At 40.0% G+C, this 22,671-nt stretch overlaps 1 protein-coding gene across 2 annotated transcripts in view; it reads right to left on the reverse strand.

The window, feature by feature from the left end:
* Positions 1 to 7,402: 7,402 nt before the first annotated feature.
* The window catches only part of LOC141172497 (membrane-spanning 4-domains subfamily A member 4A-like), a 58,300-nt gene continuing 43,031 nt past the window's right edge, over positions 7,403 to 22,671 (reverse strand). For both annotated transcript variants that reach the window (XM_073656762.1, XM_073656763.1), the window contains exons 7-9: positions 14,139 to 14,312; positions 9,392 to 9,511; positions 7,403 to 8,265 (exon numbers count right to left, since the gene is read on the reverse strand). In XM_073656762.1, coding sequence (XP_073512863.1) covers positions 8,194 to 8,265; positions 9,392 to 9,511; positions 14,139 to 14,312 — 366 coding nt within the window. In that variant the 3' untranslated portion in view covers positions 7,403 to 8,193. The remainder of the gene's footprint in view (positions 8,266 to 9,391; positions 9,512 to 14,138; positions 14,313 to 22,671) is intronic.

The following is a 22,671-nucleotide window of genomic DNA, read 5'->3' on the forward strand; positions in this document are numbered from 1 at the left end:
GATGGGGAAGTTATATATCAGGATGAAGGTCATATATAACAGGATGGGCCGAGGATAGGTGACATATATACCAGAAAGGAGCCAAAGATGGGGGACGTTACTTCATAATTATGTAGGGGGGGCAACTCTTATGTTCTTATAGGATTTAGAATGCTGTAATGGCCCATATATCTGACCAACAGGCGGGGGCCCATGGGACTCTAGTTACGCCACTGCAGATTACTACAAATCTTTACCTTATTGCACTCTGTTGATCAGTAGGTATTCTCTGAGTTTGGCTCCTAGCTTCAATGAATACGATTATTTACTGAAAATTTAATTTTGACTCTGAATTATATGAGTAAGAAACTTGCATCGGTTGAATAAGCTCCTTTCAAGTGATCTCAAAAAAATCTGAAAACGTGTTTCAAACCATTTTTGATGTTTTTTTTTTTGTTATTTGTAATAAAATATTAGCACAATGCACTTTTGAAATGAACCACTAGTGCAGATATAATACGCTGAGGTATTCTGTAGCTCAGTTGTCAGCTTGCTGTTTAAAATGAGACAGTATGAACCGAGCCATCTCATTAATATTAGAGGGCAGATTACTTAACGACATATGATTGATGGCGGAATGATAGAAGACAGCTCTATCATATAGTAGGGTGATACGTACAACTATACACTCCGCAGGATATTATTGATCAAATTGTAACATTTCCTTACTGTAAATGCCTAAACCAAATTTAAAAATGTTTAACACCGTTTATAACACGTTTTTACATAATTTTTTAGTACTTAAGTCAAAACTTAAAAATGTTGAGAAAAGCGTGTGGTTCGTATTTTGATATGAAATTCAACATATTTATGACTACTTTTCTATGTAAAAGTTGCGTATTCTAGACAGATATGATAAGCATATATGAAAAGGAATCATAAACTGTCACTACATCAGGTTAGTACGTCAGATTAAAGATGAAAAATCCAGATGTTGGGTACAATGCTCATGTTATAGGGTTTTGCTAGTTAGGCACAACGCTGTTGCACTTCTTATAGGTACAGTAATGTTCACAATAATAGCAGTGTGTTCATAAACATGAGTTAAGCACAAAATCTTTATACTAGTTTTTATTTGCAGCAATGGGAACATTGCACACTGTTTTCTAATTCAAAACATGAAGAGAAATGTATATAATTTTTAGCTACTTTACAAAAAATAACAAAAAATGAACATTGGGTTGTTCTAAAAAATAAGTGTCTGCATTTGTCTTTACAAACCCACAATATGTACTCTTTTTTTTTTTTTTGAGGATTTAGCATTCCTGTCAATCGCTAACCTAATATTTAGTTGTATACCCACAGTTTTTTAGAACTGCTTCACATCTATGTTGCATAGAGTCAACCAAGTTGCATTTGCAGAGTTTATGAAGTGTGCAAACAACAGAAACCACTCACAAGTTACCCCATTTGGAAGCCAGACCCCTCAAGGAATTCATCTATGCGTGTGCTTAGACTAGGAACCCAAACAAAATGATGTTTTATTGCTAAATTTGTAATTTTCTCACTGGGTAACAGGAGAAAATGGACCCAACAATCTGTTATGCAATATCTTCCGAATGCCTTGATAGCCCATATGTGGTTGAAAAGTAATGTTTGGGCATGCAGCAGGGCTTGGAGGGAAATGTGATTGTCGGAGCGCAAATTTGGCATTAATAGACTGTAGATGCTATGTTGCATTTACAGAGCTCCTGAGGTGCCACAAAAGCAAAACCCCTTACAAGTAACCCTAACTAAACCTCTTAAAGAATTCATCTGGGAGTGTGATGGGCATTTTTAACCCCCAAATGCACCCAAACTGTTATACGATTGGCCTGTAAAAATGAAAATAAAAATTCTGCTAAAATTTAACCTCATATATTTAATTCTTACAAGACGAAATTGGTGAAAATGGACCCCACACATTCTTATGCACTTTTTAACAAAAGTGGCAAAACCCAATGTATGGTTGTACACTACTGTTTGAGCACACAATGAGGATCGGAAGGGAAGGAGCAGTATTTGGCTTTTGGAACACAACATTTGTTTGACTAGATTGTGGGTGCCATTAGTAGAGCCCCTGAGGTGTTACTAAGGCAAAAAAAAATCTTACTACTCACTCAATTTTGGAAACTACACTGCAGAGTGAATTAATCTAGGGGTCTAGTGAGTATTTTGAACCTACAGGTGCCTCACAGAATTTTATAACATTTGGCCATGGAAACAAAAACTTAATTTTTTACCACTAAAATGTTATGCTAGCTGCAAATTTTTCTTTGTTCACGAGATATTAAGGGAAAATGGACCCCACCATTTGTGACACAATTTATTCCTTATTCGGTGATACCCCATATGTTAACGGAAACTACTGTGTGACTACACAACAGGGCTCAGAAAAAAAGTTTGCTGACTGCATCGGCAGAGCCCCTGAGGTGCCAGAAAATCAGAGAAACCCTATAAGTGACCCTATTTTGGAAAGTACACCTCTCGATTAATTAATCTACAAGTGCAGTAAGTATTCTGGTCCCACGGGTGTTTTCACTCCATGTTTTTTATTTTGCAAAATTGCAAATATCCCAGCTTGGTGCCCAATAAATCATACCCAGCTTGAGCTTCTGGACATACACACTCTGTAAATTGTTAAGTGTGTTTTTCCCACTACAGCAATGCCACACATGTGGACACTTAACTACAGTTTAGGCACACTGCGGGGTTCAGACGGTAGGGTGGCCATTTGAGCTTGGGAGCCCAGATTTCACTGTATTTTTTTGGTGAGTGGGCGGGGAACTATTTCACTTTTCCAGTCTTTTAGCTACTTGTGAAGTGGAAACCCCATATTTTTTATGTCTTATACGATGAACCTGAATGGGGAATGGGTTTTTTTGCAGTATAAATTGAAGATGCACGCTAAAAGTGATATTGATAAGATTTGCCAAAAAGAAAAAGAAAGGTGATACCTACCGTTACTTGAAAGATCCCTAAAAGATGCAATTTGCTCGCAAATTAAATATTATGAGACATTTGCTATATTGTTTTTTTTTACTTTTTTTTCTATCATTTGGAAGTGTGTCAATTAACATGCATAAATAGTTTGGTCAAAAACATTTTTCATTGATTTTTTGACACATTTGAAAGTGTATTACCATGCTTAAAAAGATACACTGGTGTAATTTGCGCCATTTGATAAATATGGAGGTGCACAAAGTACGCAGTTTTTGAAACACACACACCCTTTTTAGTGCCTTCACTGATGAGGTGCAACACCTCAAAAAAACGTGTCTGCAAATTGAGATTCTGGTTTGGCTTTTAGTCTAAGTCATATTGCAAAACGTCGTTACTGAGTTTTAGGATCGCTGCTTCCAACAGGAGGCACTAAAGTTCTACTCCTCTTCTTCTCTGAAGAGACAATTTGCATATTTAATTTCTCAGGCATGGCTTATAAGTCTCCTCACTCTGACATGCCCAGGCTTGGCTTCACACTCTCTACTAGGAGAAACGTTACTCCTTAGACTACAGGTGATACCGAAAGTTTGGTGTGATGTTGAGGGTGAATGGCCAATGGAAGTTCTTCTAAATGTCCCATCATATGTGAGGTCTCTGAATAGATTGCTGTGGCTGTGACAGTTTTTCGTCACATAAAATACAAGACTAGAAGACACTTTTTTTGGCTTTCAGGTTCATTTATTCGATTTAGAAACTGAATGATATTCACATTAATCATTTATAAAAAAAATACATATAAAAATATAAAGTGTATAAATCTAAAAACTTTTCTATAATGTAGCTATGTAACCAACTAGTTTGTCTAGATTCAAGCCTGCCATATGTATTAGATGGCTGTTGGCCGACAATGGTTTGGCCTACAACCATCTTGGCCGTCTGTCACATACACAGGAACGCTCGTTGGGCTAAAGGCCCCGTCACACTAAGCGACACTACAGCGATCCTGACAATGATACGACCTGTCACGGATCGTTGTTGCGTCGCTATGTGGTCGCTGGTGAGATGTCAAACAGTCAGATCTTCCCAATGACGCAGCAGCGATGCAGCGACCCGTAACGATCTGTATAACGATGCACGCCTATGTGTTTCTGTGTCTTGAGTCGTCAACAAGGTCGATGGTAAGGTGTCAAACACACCGATGCATGCTACCCAGCGGGGCCTCAACGATCAAAGAAATGTCCAGACCATTTCGACACGACCAGCGATCTCACAGGAGGGGCCTGGTCGCTGCTAAGTGTCAAACGTAGCGAGATCGCTACTGAGGTCGCTGTTGCGTCACAAAACTTGTGACTCAGCAGCGATCTCGCTAGCGATCTCGCTTAGTGTGACGGGGGCTTTAGTTCTCCTGTGTTCTCTATGATAGAGTCACTATGAGATATCACTTTCCTCTAGGAGAAGAAATGGACCAGCACTCTGAAATGGGATCTGTTGACAATCAATTGTCCGGCGCCCCCGTACACATTAGACTGTCAGCCGAACCTGTCATTGTCGGTGGGTATGACCAACATTGGGGGGGGTCTTGGCAGCTGGGCTTAGGATGATTTTTTTTATGGGGCCAGTGGAGAGGAGGAACCTAGCTTAGTGTGGTCTCATCCACCATTAGCTTGAGTCAACTGGCTAAGGACTTCCTCTCTGCGCTGTCACTGCAGTGTCAGCGAACAGAAGAATTATATACTGTCTCAAGGGTTAACGCATCTATGTGTCCTGCAAAAGACTGGAAAATGGGGTTGTAAACAAAAGCAAGACCAAAATGTCCCAGGAAGTGACCTGGACCAGACGTTCTTTGGTGTAACAGATCATAACGTTATGTCTCCACATCGACTTTTGGATTTGCCAGATAAAATGCAGGATTTCGGGCCATCTTAAAATTCTTGTGATTGTCATGTGTCACTTCCCCATTGAAAACTATTGAGGTCGAATGTTGACTTCACCATTAGTGTTCCACCCCAAAAACTTGCTATTGAGATCTAACTGAATGGTGCAAGTCAATACAAGTTGTCAGAACATGAATAATATAGAAATCTGTACAATGAGTAAAGTTGGTCCAAGAAAAGGAAAGTTGATCGGCACATCCAACAAACAGATAAAATCTTCAATTTTATTCCATAAGTATCAAACAATCAAAATCCACATGATGGAGTCCACGAGTCACACTCTGGTGGGAAAGTTAGCCGCTTCTTAGCTCTTTGGTGTTACAGATCATAAGGTTAAGTCTCCACATCGACTTCTGGATTTGTCAGGTAAACACAGGATTTCGAGCCATATTAAAATTCTTCTGATTATCATGTGTCTCTTTCCCATAGAGAACCATTGAGGTCGCACATTGACTTCATGAATGTTCCACCCCAAAAGTTGCTGTAGAAATCTAACTTAATGGTGCAAGTCAATACAAGTTGTCAGAATATGAATAGTATGGAAATCTGTACAATAGGTAAAGTTGCAACACCTTTCTGATATCCTGCCAGAGTGGGGCCTCACGTACATAGCCGTATCATGACTCCATTATGGATGGAGAATTGGGGATGCCTTTAGTAAAGGTGAACTTAAAAAGCGAAGGTTGATATTTATTGTATAAACTATGATTACCAGTAAAATCAATTTTCTATCTGTTGTGGAAATACTGTAAATGTTACAGATTGGCAAAGGACCACTGTGATATATGGTCTGTGCTAAACTTCCCTTGTGACAGGTTACTATCAAACTTACACTACAATGACAGCTGTGGTGTTCATATATTTATAGGCCTGTGTAGAATTATCATGTGTTTACTTTATAGAGCTGCTATGTGTATATTGTATGGAATCATGATGTGTGCATTGTATGGAATTATGTGTTCTGTTCACTGTATAGAACTACTATGTGTACACTGTATAGGATGGTTATGTGTACACTGTATGGGATGGTTATGTGTACACTGTATGGAGGTACTATATGTCCACTGTATGGGATAGTTATGTGTACACTGTATAAAAGTACTATATGTCCACTGTATGGGATGGTTATGTGTACACTGTATGAGATAGCTATGTGTACACTGTATAGAAGTACTATGTATACACTGTATGGGATAGTTATGTGTACATTGTATGGGATCGTTATGTGTACACTGTATGGGATAGTTATGTGTACACTGTATAGAAGTACTATGTGTACACTGTATGGGATAGTTATGTGTACATTGTATGGGATAGTTATGTGTACACTGTATGGGATAGTTATGTGCACAGTGTATAGGATGGTTATGTGTACACTGTATAGAAGTACTATGTGTACGCTGTATGGGATAGTTATGTGCTCACTGTATGGTATAGTTATGTGTACACTGTGCAAAAGTACTATATGTACACTGTATGGGATAGTTATGTGCACACTGTATAGGATGGTTATGTGTCCACTGTATGGGATAGTTATGTGCACACTGTATAGGATGGTTATGTGTCCACTGTATGGGATAGTTATGTGTACACTGTATAAAAGTACTATATGTCCACTGTATAGGATAGTTATGTGTACATTGTATGGGATAGTTTGTGTACACTGTATGGGATAGTTATGTCCACACTGTATAGGATGGTTATGTGTACACTGTATAGACGTACTATGTGTACACTGTATGGGATGGTTATGTGTACACTGTATAGAGGTACTATATGTCCACTGTATGGGATGGTTATGTGTACATTGTATGGGATAGTTATGTGTACACTGTATAGAAGTACTATGTGTACACTGTATGGGATAGTTATGTGTACATTGTATGGGATAGTTATGTGTACACTGTATGGGATAGTTATGTGCACAGTGTATAGGATGGTTATGTGTACACTGTATAGAAGTACTATGTGTACGCTGTATGGGATAGTTATGTGCTCACTGTATGGTATAGTTATGTGTACACTGTGCAAAAGTACTATATGTACACTGTATGGGATAGTTATGTGCACACTGTATAGGATGGTTATGTGTCCACTGTATGGGATAGTTATGTGTACACTGTATAAAAGTACTATATGTCCACTGTATGGGATAGTTATGTGTACACTCTATAGAGGTACTATATGTCCACTGTATAGGATAGTTATGTGTACATTGTATGGGATAGTTTGTGTACACTGTATGGGATAGTTATGTCCACACTGTATAGGATGGTTATGTGTACACTGTATAGACGTACTATGTGTACACTGTATGGGATGGTTATGTGTACACTGTATAGAGGTACTATATGTCCACTGTATGGGATAGTTATGTGTACATTGTATGGGATAGTTATGTGTACACTGTATAAAAGTACTATATGTACACTGTATGGGATGGTTATGTGTACACTGTATAGAGGTACTATATGTCCACTGTATGGGATAGTTATGTGTACATTGTATGGGATAGTTATGTGTACACTGTATGGGATAGTTATGCCCACACTGTATAGGATGGTTATGTGTACACTGTATAGAAGTACTATATGTCCACTGTATGGGATAGTTATGTGTACATTGTATGGGATAGTTATGTGTACACTGTATGGGATAGTTATGTCTTCACTGTATTGGATGGTTATGTGTACACTGTGCAGAAAGAAGTACTATATGTACACTGTATGGGATAGTTATGTGTTCACTGTATAGAGCTACTATATATACACTGTATGGAATTGTGATATATACACAAAATTGAACTGCTATGTGACAACTTTATAGAATAGTTCTGTGTCCGCTGTATAACACTACTATGTGCTAGGGTATTGAATAGTTATGTGTTCACTGTATATAACTGCTATGTGGTCACAGTATGGGATATTGTTATGTTTTCCTGTATATAGCTGCCACGTGGGTACATTATGGAGTCGTTATGTGCTCACTGTATAGCGCTGCTATGTGTACACTGTATGATGCCATTACTTAGATAAAGTCAACTGAATAAAATTCCAGTTGGAGGACACATGTATTTCACATGTCACGTTAATGTACATTACTGTTAGTTCTTGTTAGTTGAATTAATGTCTTAGATTATTTACATGCAGTGATTATGGCTATTTGGGTTAATGGTATTGGACAAAGAACTGCAGAATGTAAACCCAGCAAATGCAATGTGATGTAAACTGGTATATGTATAGTGTATATGTCTTATATTGACTTCCCTTTTTATGTATATGGGCCCGGTATAAATACATCAGCATGTTTTGACCTCTGATGACAACACGGGTTTCGGGTCATTCAAAGAAGCGTGATAGATGACCACAGCCTGGAAGAGAAGATAAGCTTCTTAGATAGGAAAAAATACCTTCAACTTTAAAGTCTTGTTCATCCAACTTAAAGGGGTATTCCCATCTCGAAGATCCTATCCCAATATGTTTTAGCTATAATATTAATATTAGCAAATACCTCCAATTAGAAATGTCTTTTTCTTCATGTGCAGGCATTTCAGGACCTTAGGTATCCATGGTTACGACCACTAGCAACTAGCTGTCACTGTATCAGTGTTCGTAACCATGGATACCTAAGGTCCTGCAAAGCCTTTACATGAGGAAATATACATAGAGAATCAGAAAAACTATACTACATTTCTAATTGGAGGTATTTGCTGATATTATTATTATCACTCCTACTAAGTGTTGGAATAGGATCTTGGAAATGAGAATACCTCTTTAATGTAAAGTTTTTAACCCCATAAATGCTATGGTCAAAAGCAAGCGCAGCACCTATTTGGCTTGACTGAGGGAAGGCACTCCCATTGGTACCCATTACAGGATAGCCATGCTTAACTATGACTATCAGGTGCCTAACAAAGCATAGTCTAACAATATGCCTGCCAGTGTGTCACTTTCCGACAGCTTCATATTCCCTAGCGGAGCTAAAAATGTGTGAAAATACATTTAAACTTAAATACGTCTAATTGAAAAATTCTCCCAAAAAGACACTAATCAAAAAAAAAAGTGCAAAAATAATAAAAAACTAAACATATATAACATCACCTACATCATAAAGCAATGGAATATAGCTAGGATATATGCCATCATGGTAGGACCAATGGACCTTCCATCGGGACCCCACAGTTCAGTGTTGATCCTAGCCACCTGGTTGTAGAGGGACCTGCACACAGTCTCATTCACTTGACTGCGCTCAATCCCCCCCATTGAGCTTTAACTGAGGAATATCTGTGCTCTTTTCAAATTTCCATTGCAGAATCAATGTTATTTGGTGTGAAAGATAGTTTCTGCAAAAATTAAGGCAAGACCGGACGGGCCGCCATTGTTAGTCAATACGGTCCAATGGTGCCAATGGCGTCCGCCATGTAACATATTCAGCCCTTTGTCATGATCATAGTAAGTTGTACGGCGTGTAAGTTACACATTACAAGCATTTCTCACCACTTCGCTGTATGATGCGCTGCATGTAGTTTTGCATCCAAAGATAGATGTAGATAAGGCAATGCAGAACTCCAAAAGAGTAAGGAGTAGAAGAGTTGATAGGATGCCCTCGTAGAGAGCCTAAAATGTCAAAATACAGCAATAAGAGGCAATCTATATGTACATACAAAAATACAGCATCCATACAGCATTACATCAAAATGAATATTCTCCTTGAAACACCAATTTTACCAATTAGTGATGGAGCCCTTGATGAAGCTTGGTGTGAAATGTGCAGTTCTCCTCATGGTCTGGTGAGATCCTTTTTCTTCTGCCATTGTGCTTATATTCTACGTTATATGGTCTCTTCACTTCATGGTACCTTACATTAATTATAGTTTTTATGCATGAATAGTTCTTCCCTTGATACTCCATCTGCATTGGTATCCCTACGTAATATTTGGACTATATATTATATGGTATATATCTATATTTATTGGTGTAATCATTATATTGCACTTACAGATTTAAAAAGAGAAAACACAGTAGTTTGACAATAAATGGATTCACCCAACCAATAACCATGAGTGGAGAAAAAAAGTTTTTTTGTTATCATTCATATTCTCTGAAACAAGGCCAAGAAAGGAAAAATTCTGCCGGGGTATATAAACTTTTGAACACAATTGTGTATATGAATCTACCTTGGAAATTTGTATCATGCTGCCTATTTTCTCGTCAGCTATGACTGTCTTGTGTCATACATGCTTTTTTAATATATTTTTTATCTATGTCAAAAATTTCATTTTATTTTATTCATATTTTTTTTGTGCCTTGCAATTTTTTCCATCAGCTTTATTCAATTACTAATGGAGTTATCGATATAATGTCACATGAGCTGCTTTGTAAGTACATTACTTATTTTATACTAATCCTAATTTACAGTTTAGATTAATCTTACTTCTATAACTGCATTCACAAGTCTACAGACTTCAGAGCTGAAATATCCCAGCATTCCCTTTTACTTGGTCTACTGATTTTAATTTTGTGAAATATTAAAGGGAATCTGTCACCGGGTCTTTGCTGCCCCATCTCAGAGCAGCATGATATAGAGGCAGAGACCCTGATTCCAGCGATGTGTCACTTACTGGACTGCTTGCATGCAGTTTTGATAGCATCAACAGACCTAGCAGTTCTCTAAATGCTGAACTGTGTATAACCCCACCCAAACCACTGATTGGCTGCATTCTATGTACACTGTATATTGACAGAAAGCAGCCAATCAGTGATAGGGGTGTGGCTGGACTACCTGGAAGCAGGTTTACTAGTCCTCTAGTGATAATCTCCTGCTAATAAAACAGTAGTTTTATAAAAATTACAGCAAGAAACCCAGCAAGTGACACCTTGCTGGAATTAGTGTCTCTGCCTCTACGTTATGCTGCTCTCAGATTTGATGGGAAAAAGTAATAACTTTTGAATTAATCTATATTTAAACTCTGACATAGTGCTCAATGATGAATGTACCCTGTAGCTCCTGTCACTGTAGTTTTTCGTCCCTGTCTTCCAAGAGCCACGTTTTTATATTTCCATTGACACAGGTGTAGTTTTAATTCCAACCATTTAATTTATCATATAATGTCCTGCAAAATGGGGAAAAAGTGGGTGCGATCACGCTGCGTTTTTTTGCAATGATTTTCTGAAATCACAACAAAATCAATTGGTTTGTGCCCTCATGGCAAATTTGAAAAATCATGTAAAAAAAACACATCCATGAGTGATCACATGCTGTGAATATGGTAAAATGTAGATTTTTTTTTATGCTTTACTATTTTTTAAAAATAAAATTCTCAGAAAAAAATATTGTGGTTTATGGTTTGTATTTTGAGACCCGTTACATTATTTTTTTCAATCAATAGTCATTGGAGGGCAAGTTTTGGACAAGATAGCTATAATTTTTTGGTACTAGTATTTTGATATATACATATTTTTTCCATCCATTTTGTTAGGAGACAAGGTGACCAAAAACAGCAATTTGGACATTTTTTTTTACTGTGTTTTGTGCTCAGTTCGAAAAAGGCAGACATTGCCTAACAGAACACAAAGTAATTATTTTGGGTCTTTTGGCTAAATCTCGATTTTCAGATCTTCAGATGGAAGCCCCTACGGAGCCACTAACGTGTGGCATAGACAGTGAAGATCTGGCCTAATGGATGATGATATTAAATGGGGCAATCACTTGGAATTTCCTTATTGAATATTTTAAAATGGGTCTTTAAGAGACCAGATGACCCTTTCAATTTACAAAAGAAAGTGCATAAATGTGACTTGACCCCATTAGTGACCGAGCCAATTTTGACCTTAATGACCAAGCCAAATTTTACAATTCTGACCACTGTCACTTTATGAGGTAATAGCTCTGCAATTTTCAAACGTTGAATTCTTATGCCCTTAAATCAGAGACATATATCACACAAAGTAGTTAATAAATAACATTTCCCACATGTCTACTTTACATCAGAACAATTTTTTAAACATAATTTTTTTTGGTTAGGAAGTTAGAAGGGTTAAAAGTTGACCAGCGATTTCTCATTTTTCCAACAAAATTTACAAAGCCATTTTTTTAGGAACCACATCACATTTGAAGTGACTTTGAGGGGTCTATATGACAGAAAATACCCAAAAGTGACACCATTCTAAAAACTGCACCCTTCAAGGTGCTCAAAACCACATTCAAGAAGTTTATTAATCCTTCATGTGCTTCACAGGAACTGAAGTAACATGGAAGAAAAAAATAAACATTTAACTTTTTTTTCACAAAAATTTTACTTCAGACCCATTTTTTTTATTTTCCCAAGGGTAACAGGAGAAAATGGACCCCAATATTTGTTCTGCAATTTCTCCTGAGTACGCCTATACCCCATACGTGGGGGAAAACAACTGTTTGGGCACACGGCAGAGCTCGGAAGGGAAGGAGCGCCATTTGACTTCTTGAACGCAAAATTGGATGGAATCGAGAAATGATGCCATGTCGTGTTCGGAGAGCCCCTGATGTGCCTAAACAGTGGAAACCCCCCACAAATCACCCCATTTTGGAAACTACACCCCTCAAGGATTTTATCCTGGCTATACTGAGCATTTTGAACTCACAGGTATGACACAGAATTTAATAACATTAGGACATCATATTGAAAAGGTTCATTTTTTTCACACAAATCTTGCTTTAGCCCCAAATTTCTCACTTTTGCCAGAGGTAACATCGAAAAGTGGACCCTAAAATTTGTTACCTACTTTCTGACAAACACCCCAATCCTAAATCCAACCCTAACCCTAACTCCAACCCTAAGCCTAACCCTAACACAGCCCTATTCCTACCCCTAACCCTAACACAACCCTGACCCCAACCCTAACCCTAAAACAACTCTAACCCTAGCAAAACCATAACCCCAACCCTAACACAACCCTAATGCCAACCCTAACCCAACCTTAACACAACCCTAAATTCAACCCTAACCCTAATACAACCCTAATCTCAACCCTAACACATCCCTGACTACAACCTTAACACATCCCTAACCCCAACCCTAACCCCAACTCTAACCCTAACACAACCATAACCTCAACCCGAACCCTAGCACAACCCTAACCCTAACATAACCCTAACTCAACCCTAGCCCTAACACAACCCTAGCCCCATCCCTAACTGCAAAGAATAAAAAAAATAAAAATTATAAAATAAATTGTCTTTGACTAAGGGAGTGACAAAGGGGGATTTTATTAACTCATTTTTTACTTTTGATCAGTGTGATAGGGTCTATCGCAGTGCTTAAATGGAACCAATAGAAAAAATGTTGCCGGGTACCAGCCGGCGCTATGCATGCTCCCACCATTTTTTTTAAGAAGATGAGAAGGAGGGCCTGGGGATGGATCATGATTGCCCGGGGATGGCGGAGGTACCGGGGATGCTCTGAGGGCGTCATTTCTCTGTCCTCTGACATGTATATCATGTCAGAATAGAGAGAAATGATTGTAACAGCAGCACACTTTTTTTTTACTTGATCGCTGTTATTCATTGAATAACTATGATCACTTGATTGGGGACTGGAAAAACCGGCAATGATCATATTCTCCAGGTTCTCAGCTGTCCCTAATATCTGTGGGATTTCAGCTATGGGGACGCTACAACCTTATTCCCAATCTGTTAATGAGGGAATAAGGCCGCTGTTTTAATGCGTCTCGGTGGTCGTTAAGGGGTTAAAGAGAACCTATCATCAGGATCTTATATCCCCAAACTGAGGTTATGTATGTAAAGCTGTTTTTATGCTGATTTAATCCTTATCTTTCTTGTAAAAATCCGCTTTGCTGTTTTAGAGAAATCAATAGTTGCAATCATATGCTAATTAGTTACAAGTGCAGTGGGCGGACACATGCACTTACAGCTCTACTATCCTCTCCCACTATTCCCTGCCCACTGACAGGTCATTGAAACGTGAGGGACCTAGAGACAGGAGGCAGGCAGCAGGCGGGGAATAGTGGGAGAGGGCAGGAAAGCTGTAAGTGCAGGCCCCGCCCACTGCACTTGTAAGACATCAATATACAACTTCAACTATGGATTTCTCTAAAAGAGCAAAACGGATTTCTACAAGAAACGTAAGGATTCAATCAGCATTAAGGCACCTTTATGGCCACTTGTTTGGGATATAGATTCCTGATGACAGGTTCTCTTTAAAGTGAAAATATCAATTTAAAGTTTTTATAAACATTTGGAAATTACCTGTAGCTCGAATTCCCGTTCACACGTTACGCTTTGCTTGTCATATGCACAGAACAAATGGGCATAATAGAATCGACCGTGACTTGAGATTTCAGCTAGAATCACAATAAGTATTATCATTGAAATCCCTGCTGCTGCCGAGCTGATTATGTTTAGACCTAAGCTTGCGTTCACCTGCAATAAAATAGAAAAAAAAATAAGGTCTTAAATTAATGTAAAATATACATTTAAATAATGCTTAAAGGAAAAGTACTGTTTACTAGATAATAGTGGAAGGGATGCCATCATCAAAACAACCATGGCGTAGCGGGATCAATCTCTACACTGTGTTCCAAATTATTATGCAAATAATATTTTCTCAGATTTTCCCAAATTACCTATATGAATTGCAGTCATTGTAATTTTCCAGTCAAATAACTATTAGAGTACAATTGAAAGGTTTTTGTACAAACTGCCTATGATAACAGTATATTTAAAAAAAAATAAAAAACTCAAACTGCACTCAAAATGCATGTTCCAAATTATTATGCACAGCAGAGTTTTCAACCTTTTCATTTTAATAAAGAACAAAAAAATGGTCATTTTTGAAATTATAAGCATTAGCAGGTTATTACACACTGAAATCAAACAGTTTTCAACTCAAAACTTTATTCTAGGTGATGTAACATTTGCACATAGGACCCCTTGTTCGAAAGGAGCTTCTGAACTCTCTCGTCCATTGAATTTGTCAGGTTTTGGATGGTTTCTGCTTTAATTGTTTTGCATGAGGACAGAATACCCTCCCAGAGCTGTTGCTTAGATGTGAACTGCCTCCCGCCATCATAGACACTCCTTTTGATGATGCTCCAGAGGTTCTCAATGGGGTTGAGGTCAGGGGAGCATGGGTGCCACACCATAAGTTTGTCCCCTTTTATGCCCACAGCAGCCAGAGATGCAGATGTGTTATGTGCAGCATGAGACGGGGTACCTCTCCTCCACACCTGGGTACCATCCGCACATTGAACGCATGTATTCCGCATGTCCTTATCTAGTGAAGCGGAATGCACGCGTTATAATGCAAGTCAGTGGCAGCGAAAACGCAGCACTTCCGCAAAAATAATTGGTAGTGCTGCGTTTTTTTCCGCAATGATAATCCGCAGCATGCATGCGGATTATCATTGGGGAACATGGCAGGCCTTCTACCATGCATTTTTTAAGCGTTTCTGCAGCGTTTTTGCCGCATCATGGGCACACAGCCTTAGACTACTTTATTGTAAAAAGCAAATGAAAATACATTTTTTATTAAAAACAAAAATACAAAAAAAGACAAAAGCTCAGTTTTAATAATAAAAAATTGTTTTAGAAAACTACAAACCGCCGCAATAAAAATACATATTTAATATCGCCGTGTTTGTATTTTATTACTATGAAATCATTATTTAGCCCGCGCATGAACATTGTAAAAAAATTAAAAACAATACAAGAATGGCTGTTTTTTTTTTCATCTCAACTTACAAAAATGTCAATAAGGCCACATTCACACGTTGAGTATTTTACATCAGTATTTGTAAGACAAAACCAGGAGTGGGTGATAAATACAGAAGTGGTGATGTGTTTCTATTATACTTTTCCTCTGATTGCTCCACTCCTGGTTTTGGCTTACAAATACTGATATAAAATACTGACCAAATACTGAACGCGTGAACATGGCCTAAGAATGATCAAAAGATCGTTCAAATCCTAAATGGTAACAATAAATTCTACAGCCCATTATGCAAAAAACACACCAACAAACGGGTATAACGGCGAAGAAAAAAAAAAAGTTATGGCTTGGGAAACATGATAATAAAAAAGTAAAAAAAAAAGATTTCTGACAAAGGAGAAAACTGGCTACTCATTAATGGCATTAATATTGCCTTAAAGAGAATCTGTCAGTAAGATCAATCATATATGGCCATGAAAGTCTCTGAAATCTTCTATTTAATTCATATGCAAATGAAGTGTTAAGTGTTTTCGGTGTGACAAAGCACTTAAAGGAAATCTGTCCCAAGATTTTTGCTACCTCATCTGAGACCAGCAGGATGTATGGGCAGAGACCCTGATTACAGCGATGTATCTCTTAGCTTACTGGGTGCAGCAGTTGTGCTAATATCACAGTTTTCTCTGCTGCAGATCTTAATGTTGAGCTGTGTATAACCCTGCCCACACCACTGATTGGCAGCTTTTTTTGTACACTGTATATTGACAGGAAGCTGCTAGTCAGTAGAGATCAGCGAATATTTCAATGTTCGGTTCGGGTAAGTTTGACGAACAAATAGACATTCGCCGAATTTATTCGTCAAATATTCTACGAATATTCCCGAATCCCATAGCAGTCAATGGGGGGACCAAAAAAATGCATAGAGAACACCTACAAACGGGCCCAAAAGCTGTCAAAACACATCAAATTAGGAGTAGACACCAGGGAAGTGCCATCAATTGACCCAGAGTACAAGTACTATAATTATTATTACTATGACAGCAACATTTATTCCGTGGCCCTTTACATGTCAAAAGGGGTCACCGACTGGTATAAGAGGAGAGAGGACCCTGCCTGAGAGGGAGCACAAACAATCTACAAGGGATGGGTGAGGATACAGTAGGTCAGGGTATACAGTTAGGTCCATATATATTTGGACAGAGACAACATTTTTCTAATTTTGGTTCTAGACATTACCACAATGAATTTTAAACAAAACAATTCAGTTGCAGTTGAAGTTCAGACTTTCAGATTTCATTTGAGGGTATCCACATTAAAATTGGATGAAGGGTTTAGGAGTTTCAGCTCCTTAACATGTGCCACCCTGTTTTTAAAGGGACCAAAAGTAATTGGACAGATTAAATAATTGTAAATAAAATGTTCATTTCTAGTACTTGGTTGAAAACCCTTTCTTGGCAATGACTGCCTGAAGTCTTGAACTCATGGACATCACCAAACGCTGTGTTTCCTCCTTTTTGATGCTCTGCCAGGCCTTCACTGCAGTGGTTTTCAGTTGCTGTTTGTTTGTGGGCCTTTTTGTCTGAAGTTTAGTCTTTACCAAGTGAAATGCATGCTCAATTGGATTGAGATCAGGTGACTGACTTGGCCATTCAAGAATATTCCACTTCTTTGCTTTAATAAACTCCTGGGTTGCTTTGGCTTTATGTTTTGGGTCATTGTCCATCTGTAGTATGAAACGACGACCAATCAGTTTAGCTGCATTTGGCTGGATCTGAGCACACAGTATGGCTCTGATTACATCAGAATTCATTCGGCTGCTTCTGTCCTGTGTCACATCATCAATAAACACTAGTGACCCAGTGCCACTGGCAGCCATGCATGCCCAAGCCATCACACTGCCTCCGCCGTGTTTTACAGATGATGTGGTATGCTTTGGATCATGAGCTGTACCACGCCTTCGCCATACTTTTCTCTTTCCATCATTCTGGTAGAGGTTGATCTTGGTTTCATCTGTCCAAAGAATGTTCTTCCAGAACTGTGCTGGCTTTTTTAGATGTTTTTCAGCAAAGTCCAGTCTAGCCTTGTTATTCTTGATGCTTATGAGTGGCTTGCACCGTGCAGTGAACCCTCTGTATTTACTTTCATGCAGTCTTCTCTTTATGGTAGATTTGGATATTGATACGCCTACCTCCTGGAGAGTGCTGTTCACTTGGTTGGCTGTTGTGAAGGGGTTTCTCTTCACCATGGAGATTATTCTGCAATCATCCACCACTGTTGTCTTCCGTGGTCGCCCAGGTCTTTTTGCATTGATGAGTTCACCAGTGCTTTCTTTCTTTCTCAGAATGTACCAAACTGTAGATTTTGCCACTCCTAATATTGTAGCAATTTCTCGGATGGTTTTTTTCTGTTTTTGCAGCTTAAGGATGGCTAGTTTCACCTGCATGGAGAGCTCCTTTGACCGCATGTTTACTTCACAGCAAAACTTTCCAAATGCAAGCACCACACCTCAAATTAACTCCAGACCTTTTATCTGCTTAATTGAGAATGACATAACGAAGGGATTGCCCACACCTGTCCATGAAATAGCCTTGGAGTCAATTGTCCAATTACTTTTGGTCCCTTTAAAAACAGGGTGGCACATGTTAAGGAGCTGAAACTCCTAAACCCTTCATCCAATTTTAATGTGGATACCCTCAAATGAAAGCTGAAAGTCTGAACTTCAACTGCATCTGAATTGTTTTGTTTAAAATTCATTGTGGTAATGTCTAGAACCAAAATTAGAAAAATGTTGTTTCTGTCCAAATATATATGGACCTAACTGTAGCTAGTCATGTAGCGGTATGCTGGAGAGAGGGTTACCGCAGATTGTATGCTTGTCACAAGAAGTGGGTCTTCACCTTCCTTTTCAAGGTTTGCATGGTAGGCGACAGTCTGATGTGTTGGGGTACAGAGTTACACAGTAGCGGAGATGCACCGGACAAATCTTGCATGCAATTGTGACAAGAAGAGATAAGAGGGAAGTAGAGAAGGAGATCTTGGTAGGATGGGAGGTTGCGTGCAGGTAACTAGTACAGGGAGACTAGGCCACACATTTATAGGGGAAACAGGTTTTCGATGGCTTGGTATGCCAAAGTTAGGCTTTTCAACTGGAGTGTCTGGGCAACACGGAGCCCGTGCAGGAATTGACCGAGGGGAGAAGCCTGGGAATAGTGGGGTGATAGGTGGATTAATCGGCCAGCACACTTTAGGATAGATTAGAGGGGTGCAAGAGTGGTAGAAGGGAGGCCACAGAGCAGGAGCTTGTAGTAAAAGAGGCGGGAGATGATGAGGGGCGTGCACTGGTGTTTTTCTAGATGCATGGTTGAGGAATGTGCGGATCCCCGAGATACTTTGTAGTTGGAGTCAGCAGCAAGTGGAAAGGGCTGGGATCTGACGTTTCAAAGACAGATCAGAGTCAAGCTTGCGGGACTGAGGAGAGTGGGCAGCCATTCACTTTGATGGATAGCTCAGTTAGGGGGGAGATGAATGAGATGGTGGAAAGATGATACATTCCGTTTTATCCATGTTAAGTTTTACAAATCTAGCAGAGAAGAAAGATGAAAAACAGGACACACATTGTGGGATTCTGGTTAGTAAGGAGGTGATATCAGGTCCAGAGAGGTAGATCTGTGTGTTATCAGCAAAGAGGTGATACTGAAAGCCGTGAGACCATGAGCTGTCCCAGGCCGAAGGTGTAGATGGAGAAGAGCCTGTGTCCCAGAACATTACCCATGCCCTCCCCAGTACACTTACTGGGAAGGACTGCCTAACCACAAACACGCGGACAAGTGAATGTGGATAGGGACGATAAGGAGCTAGTCCACAGTGAAAAATCAGCCACAAAGTGTCGGGGAACCTTCCCACACACTTTTCTTAGCCAGGGCTGCTTCTCCGCAGGGTTTGACAGGCCCACCAGAGAAACGGAGAATCCCCCGGTGGGCCCTGGCTTCTCCATCAGGAGTGTTCATAGCGCAAACCTTGCAGGTTGTGATGATGATGAGGCCATCCATCTCCTTAGTTTTCTGTTACTTGGAATGCAAGCACAAGTATGCAGCCAGACACCCACCCACCCACCCACAGGCCGCAATAGTAAACTGCCACATTTCCGGGCAGCTGCTTGCGCTTGAAATGTTGCCTTTTAGGCTTGTGTAGGCGGAAGTATTTCACAACCTTATGGCAGCGGCGGCCGGGTCTCCATATTCGGTCCCCAGCTGCCACTATTTCTCCCTGTGTCATCCCCGCCTTCCACAAGCACTGGTCCCAGAACATTACCTGTGCCCCCTCCCCCAGTGCACTGACTGGGAAGGACCACCAAACACGTGGACAAGTGAATGTGGCCAGGGACGGTACGGAGCCAGTCCACAGGTTGTCGGTGAGAGTTGAATTTCACCACAGCCATATTCTTTAGCTCGGTGAAAGGACCTGGGAAACTGTATCTACTCCAGCTGTCATTTCTCCCAGGAAGTCCTCTAATGCATATTCTTACATAAGCAATGGCCGCCCATCCAACATCAGCTCCCACTTCTCATTGGTGCTTAGCCACAGACAAAGATCTTTCTTTACGCCTTGAATTTAATCACTACAGAGTTGGACAATGGCCTGATCTGCAATGCGCTTTGAGAAATAACGTGCATAAGCAAAGCCATGGTTTAGGCCACTGTAGGTCATTAAGCGAAACTCATACAGCTTTCCCACAGACTGAAAGAGGGGTATCAAGACTTCCAAGACAGGCAAGACTTCCCTGTCCTCCCCAAGAGGACGACTGTCCATGTTCTCCTCCTCATCCTCCTCCTCCTCATTATCACCCAATCCGCATTGAGATGAGATGAGGCTGGGCTGAATAATTCCTTGCTCCTCCTGCAATGCCTCCTCTTTAACTGTGAGCAGCGAGCGTTTCAGTAGACAGAGAAGCGGGATTGTGATGCTAGTTATAGCATCATCGCCATTCACCATCTTGGTGGAATCCTCAAAGTTTTGGAGGATGGCACAGACATCCATGCCCACTCATTAGCTCTTATGTGGGGAGGCTGACCTGAATGCCGATGGGCGTGTTGAAGCTGGTACTCAATAACTTCCCTCTGCTACTCACAAATCCTTTCCAACATCTGCAACGTTGATTTCCAACATGTGGTGACATCGCACAACAGTTGGTGAGCTGGAAGCTGCAAACGCTGCTGAAGCACTGCCAGGGTGGCGGAAGCTATAACTGACTTTCTCAAATGGGCATACATGCATTGTACTTCCACAAGCAGCTGTGGCAGATCTTGCTAGGTTTTGAGAAATCGCTGAACCACTAAGTTGAGCACATTTAGTGCTATCTCATTACTAATGTGTAACCCTGTATGGAGAAAAATATCAGCCCTGAAAAATTGAAAGATGAAATATAGCCTGCTTTATATACCACGGTACTAAGAAAGCCAATTTTGATTCTATTTTGTGTACCCCTGTGACAAAAATATCTGCACCAAAGAATTCATTTCACTAGAGTAGAGCTAGTATAATGGTGACCGACAACTCTTCCACTATAGCCAAACCCAATGGAGACCCAATGAGGATACTTCCCATTTACAAAAATTAGTGGCAGACACCATCAAAGTGGCATCGATTTCACCAGAGTAGAAGTAGTTTAATGGAGACAGAAACCTCTTCCACTACAGCCAACCCAGTAGATGGAGACACAATCAGGACTGTTCACATTTAAGAAAATTAGAGCTTAAGACCTTTTTGTGGCCTACAGATTGGAGTTGGTGGAGTTCAACCTTTTAGCTTTGTCATGTGTAGGTGTAAACAATCTTTTACCTGACCGCAACTGCGGGACTGAGGGCTGGCTGCAGTGTTGAGAGAGGGCGGAGTACGGTGAAACGGACAAACTGCTAGACCGTGAGTGAGGTGCAGGTGGAGATTTTTCGGTGGATTGAGAAACATGTGGTGTGTTAAGTGACACAAACTCAACAGGCATGTCCGCTTCTGTTACAGCTGACGGACTCTCACTCAGCCTGACTGGAGCGAGTATACAACCGTAGCTTCTGCGGTTGGAGACCTGCGTGACAATACTTAGAGCGGTAACAGAGGAGGAGGAAGCAGCAGATGCATTTGATGGGGCGGCTGATGGTTGTTTATTGAAAATCAATTTTAAGTTTATCATGTTTGTGTACCCCTTTGTGGAGAACAATATCTGCACCAAATAATTAATTTCACTACAGTATAACTATACAAATGATTGGAGACCTAAACCTCTTCCACTACGACCAACCCAGGAGATGGAGACCTAACCAGGGGTGTTCACATGTCCCTCAATTAGGGCCTAACAACAACAAAGTGGCATCAATTTCACTAGAATTTTAGTATTGCAAAGGAGACCAAAACCTCTCCTACTACAGCCAACCCAATAGATGGAGACCCAATCAGGATTCTCCACATTTCCAAAAATTAGTGGCAGATGCCAGCAAAGTGGCATCAATTTCACTACAGTAGAAATAGTGTAAATAAGACTCACACCTCTTCCCGTACAGCCAACCCAGGAGATGGAGACCAAACCAGGAGTGTTCACATTTCCCTAAATGAGGGTCTAGCACGACCGAAGTGGCATCAATTTCACTAGAGTATAACTATTGTAAAGGAGACCGACACCCTCTCCCACTACAGCCAACCCAGTGGATGGAGACCCAATCTGGATTCTCCACATTTACAAAAATTTTTGGCAGACGCCAGCAATGTGTAATCAATTTCACTACAGTAGAAATAGTGTAAATAAGACCCACACCTCTTCCAGTACAGCCAACCCAGGAGATGGAGACCTAACCAGGACTGTTCACATTTCCCTAAATTAGGGCCTAACACTACCAAAGTGGCATCAATTTCACTACAGTATAATTATTGCAAAGGAGACCAAAACCTCTTCCACTACAGCCAACCCAATAGATGGAGACCCAATCTGGATTCTCCACATTTACAAAAATTAGTGGCAGACACCAGCAATGTGTAATCAATTTCACTGCAGTAGAAATAGTGTAAATAAGACCCACACCTCTTCCA

Source organism: Phyllobates terribilis, unplaced genomic scaffold (genome assembly GCF_046119375.1).
Source record: "Phyllobates terribilis strain yellow unplaced genomic scaffold, ASM4611937v1 Scaffold_12__6_contigs__length_324123572, whole genome shotgun sequence".
Classification (NCBI taxonomy): Eukaryota; Metazoa; Chordata; class Amphibia; order Anura; family Dendrobatidae; genus Phyllobates; species Phyllobates terribilis.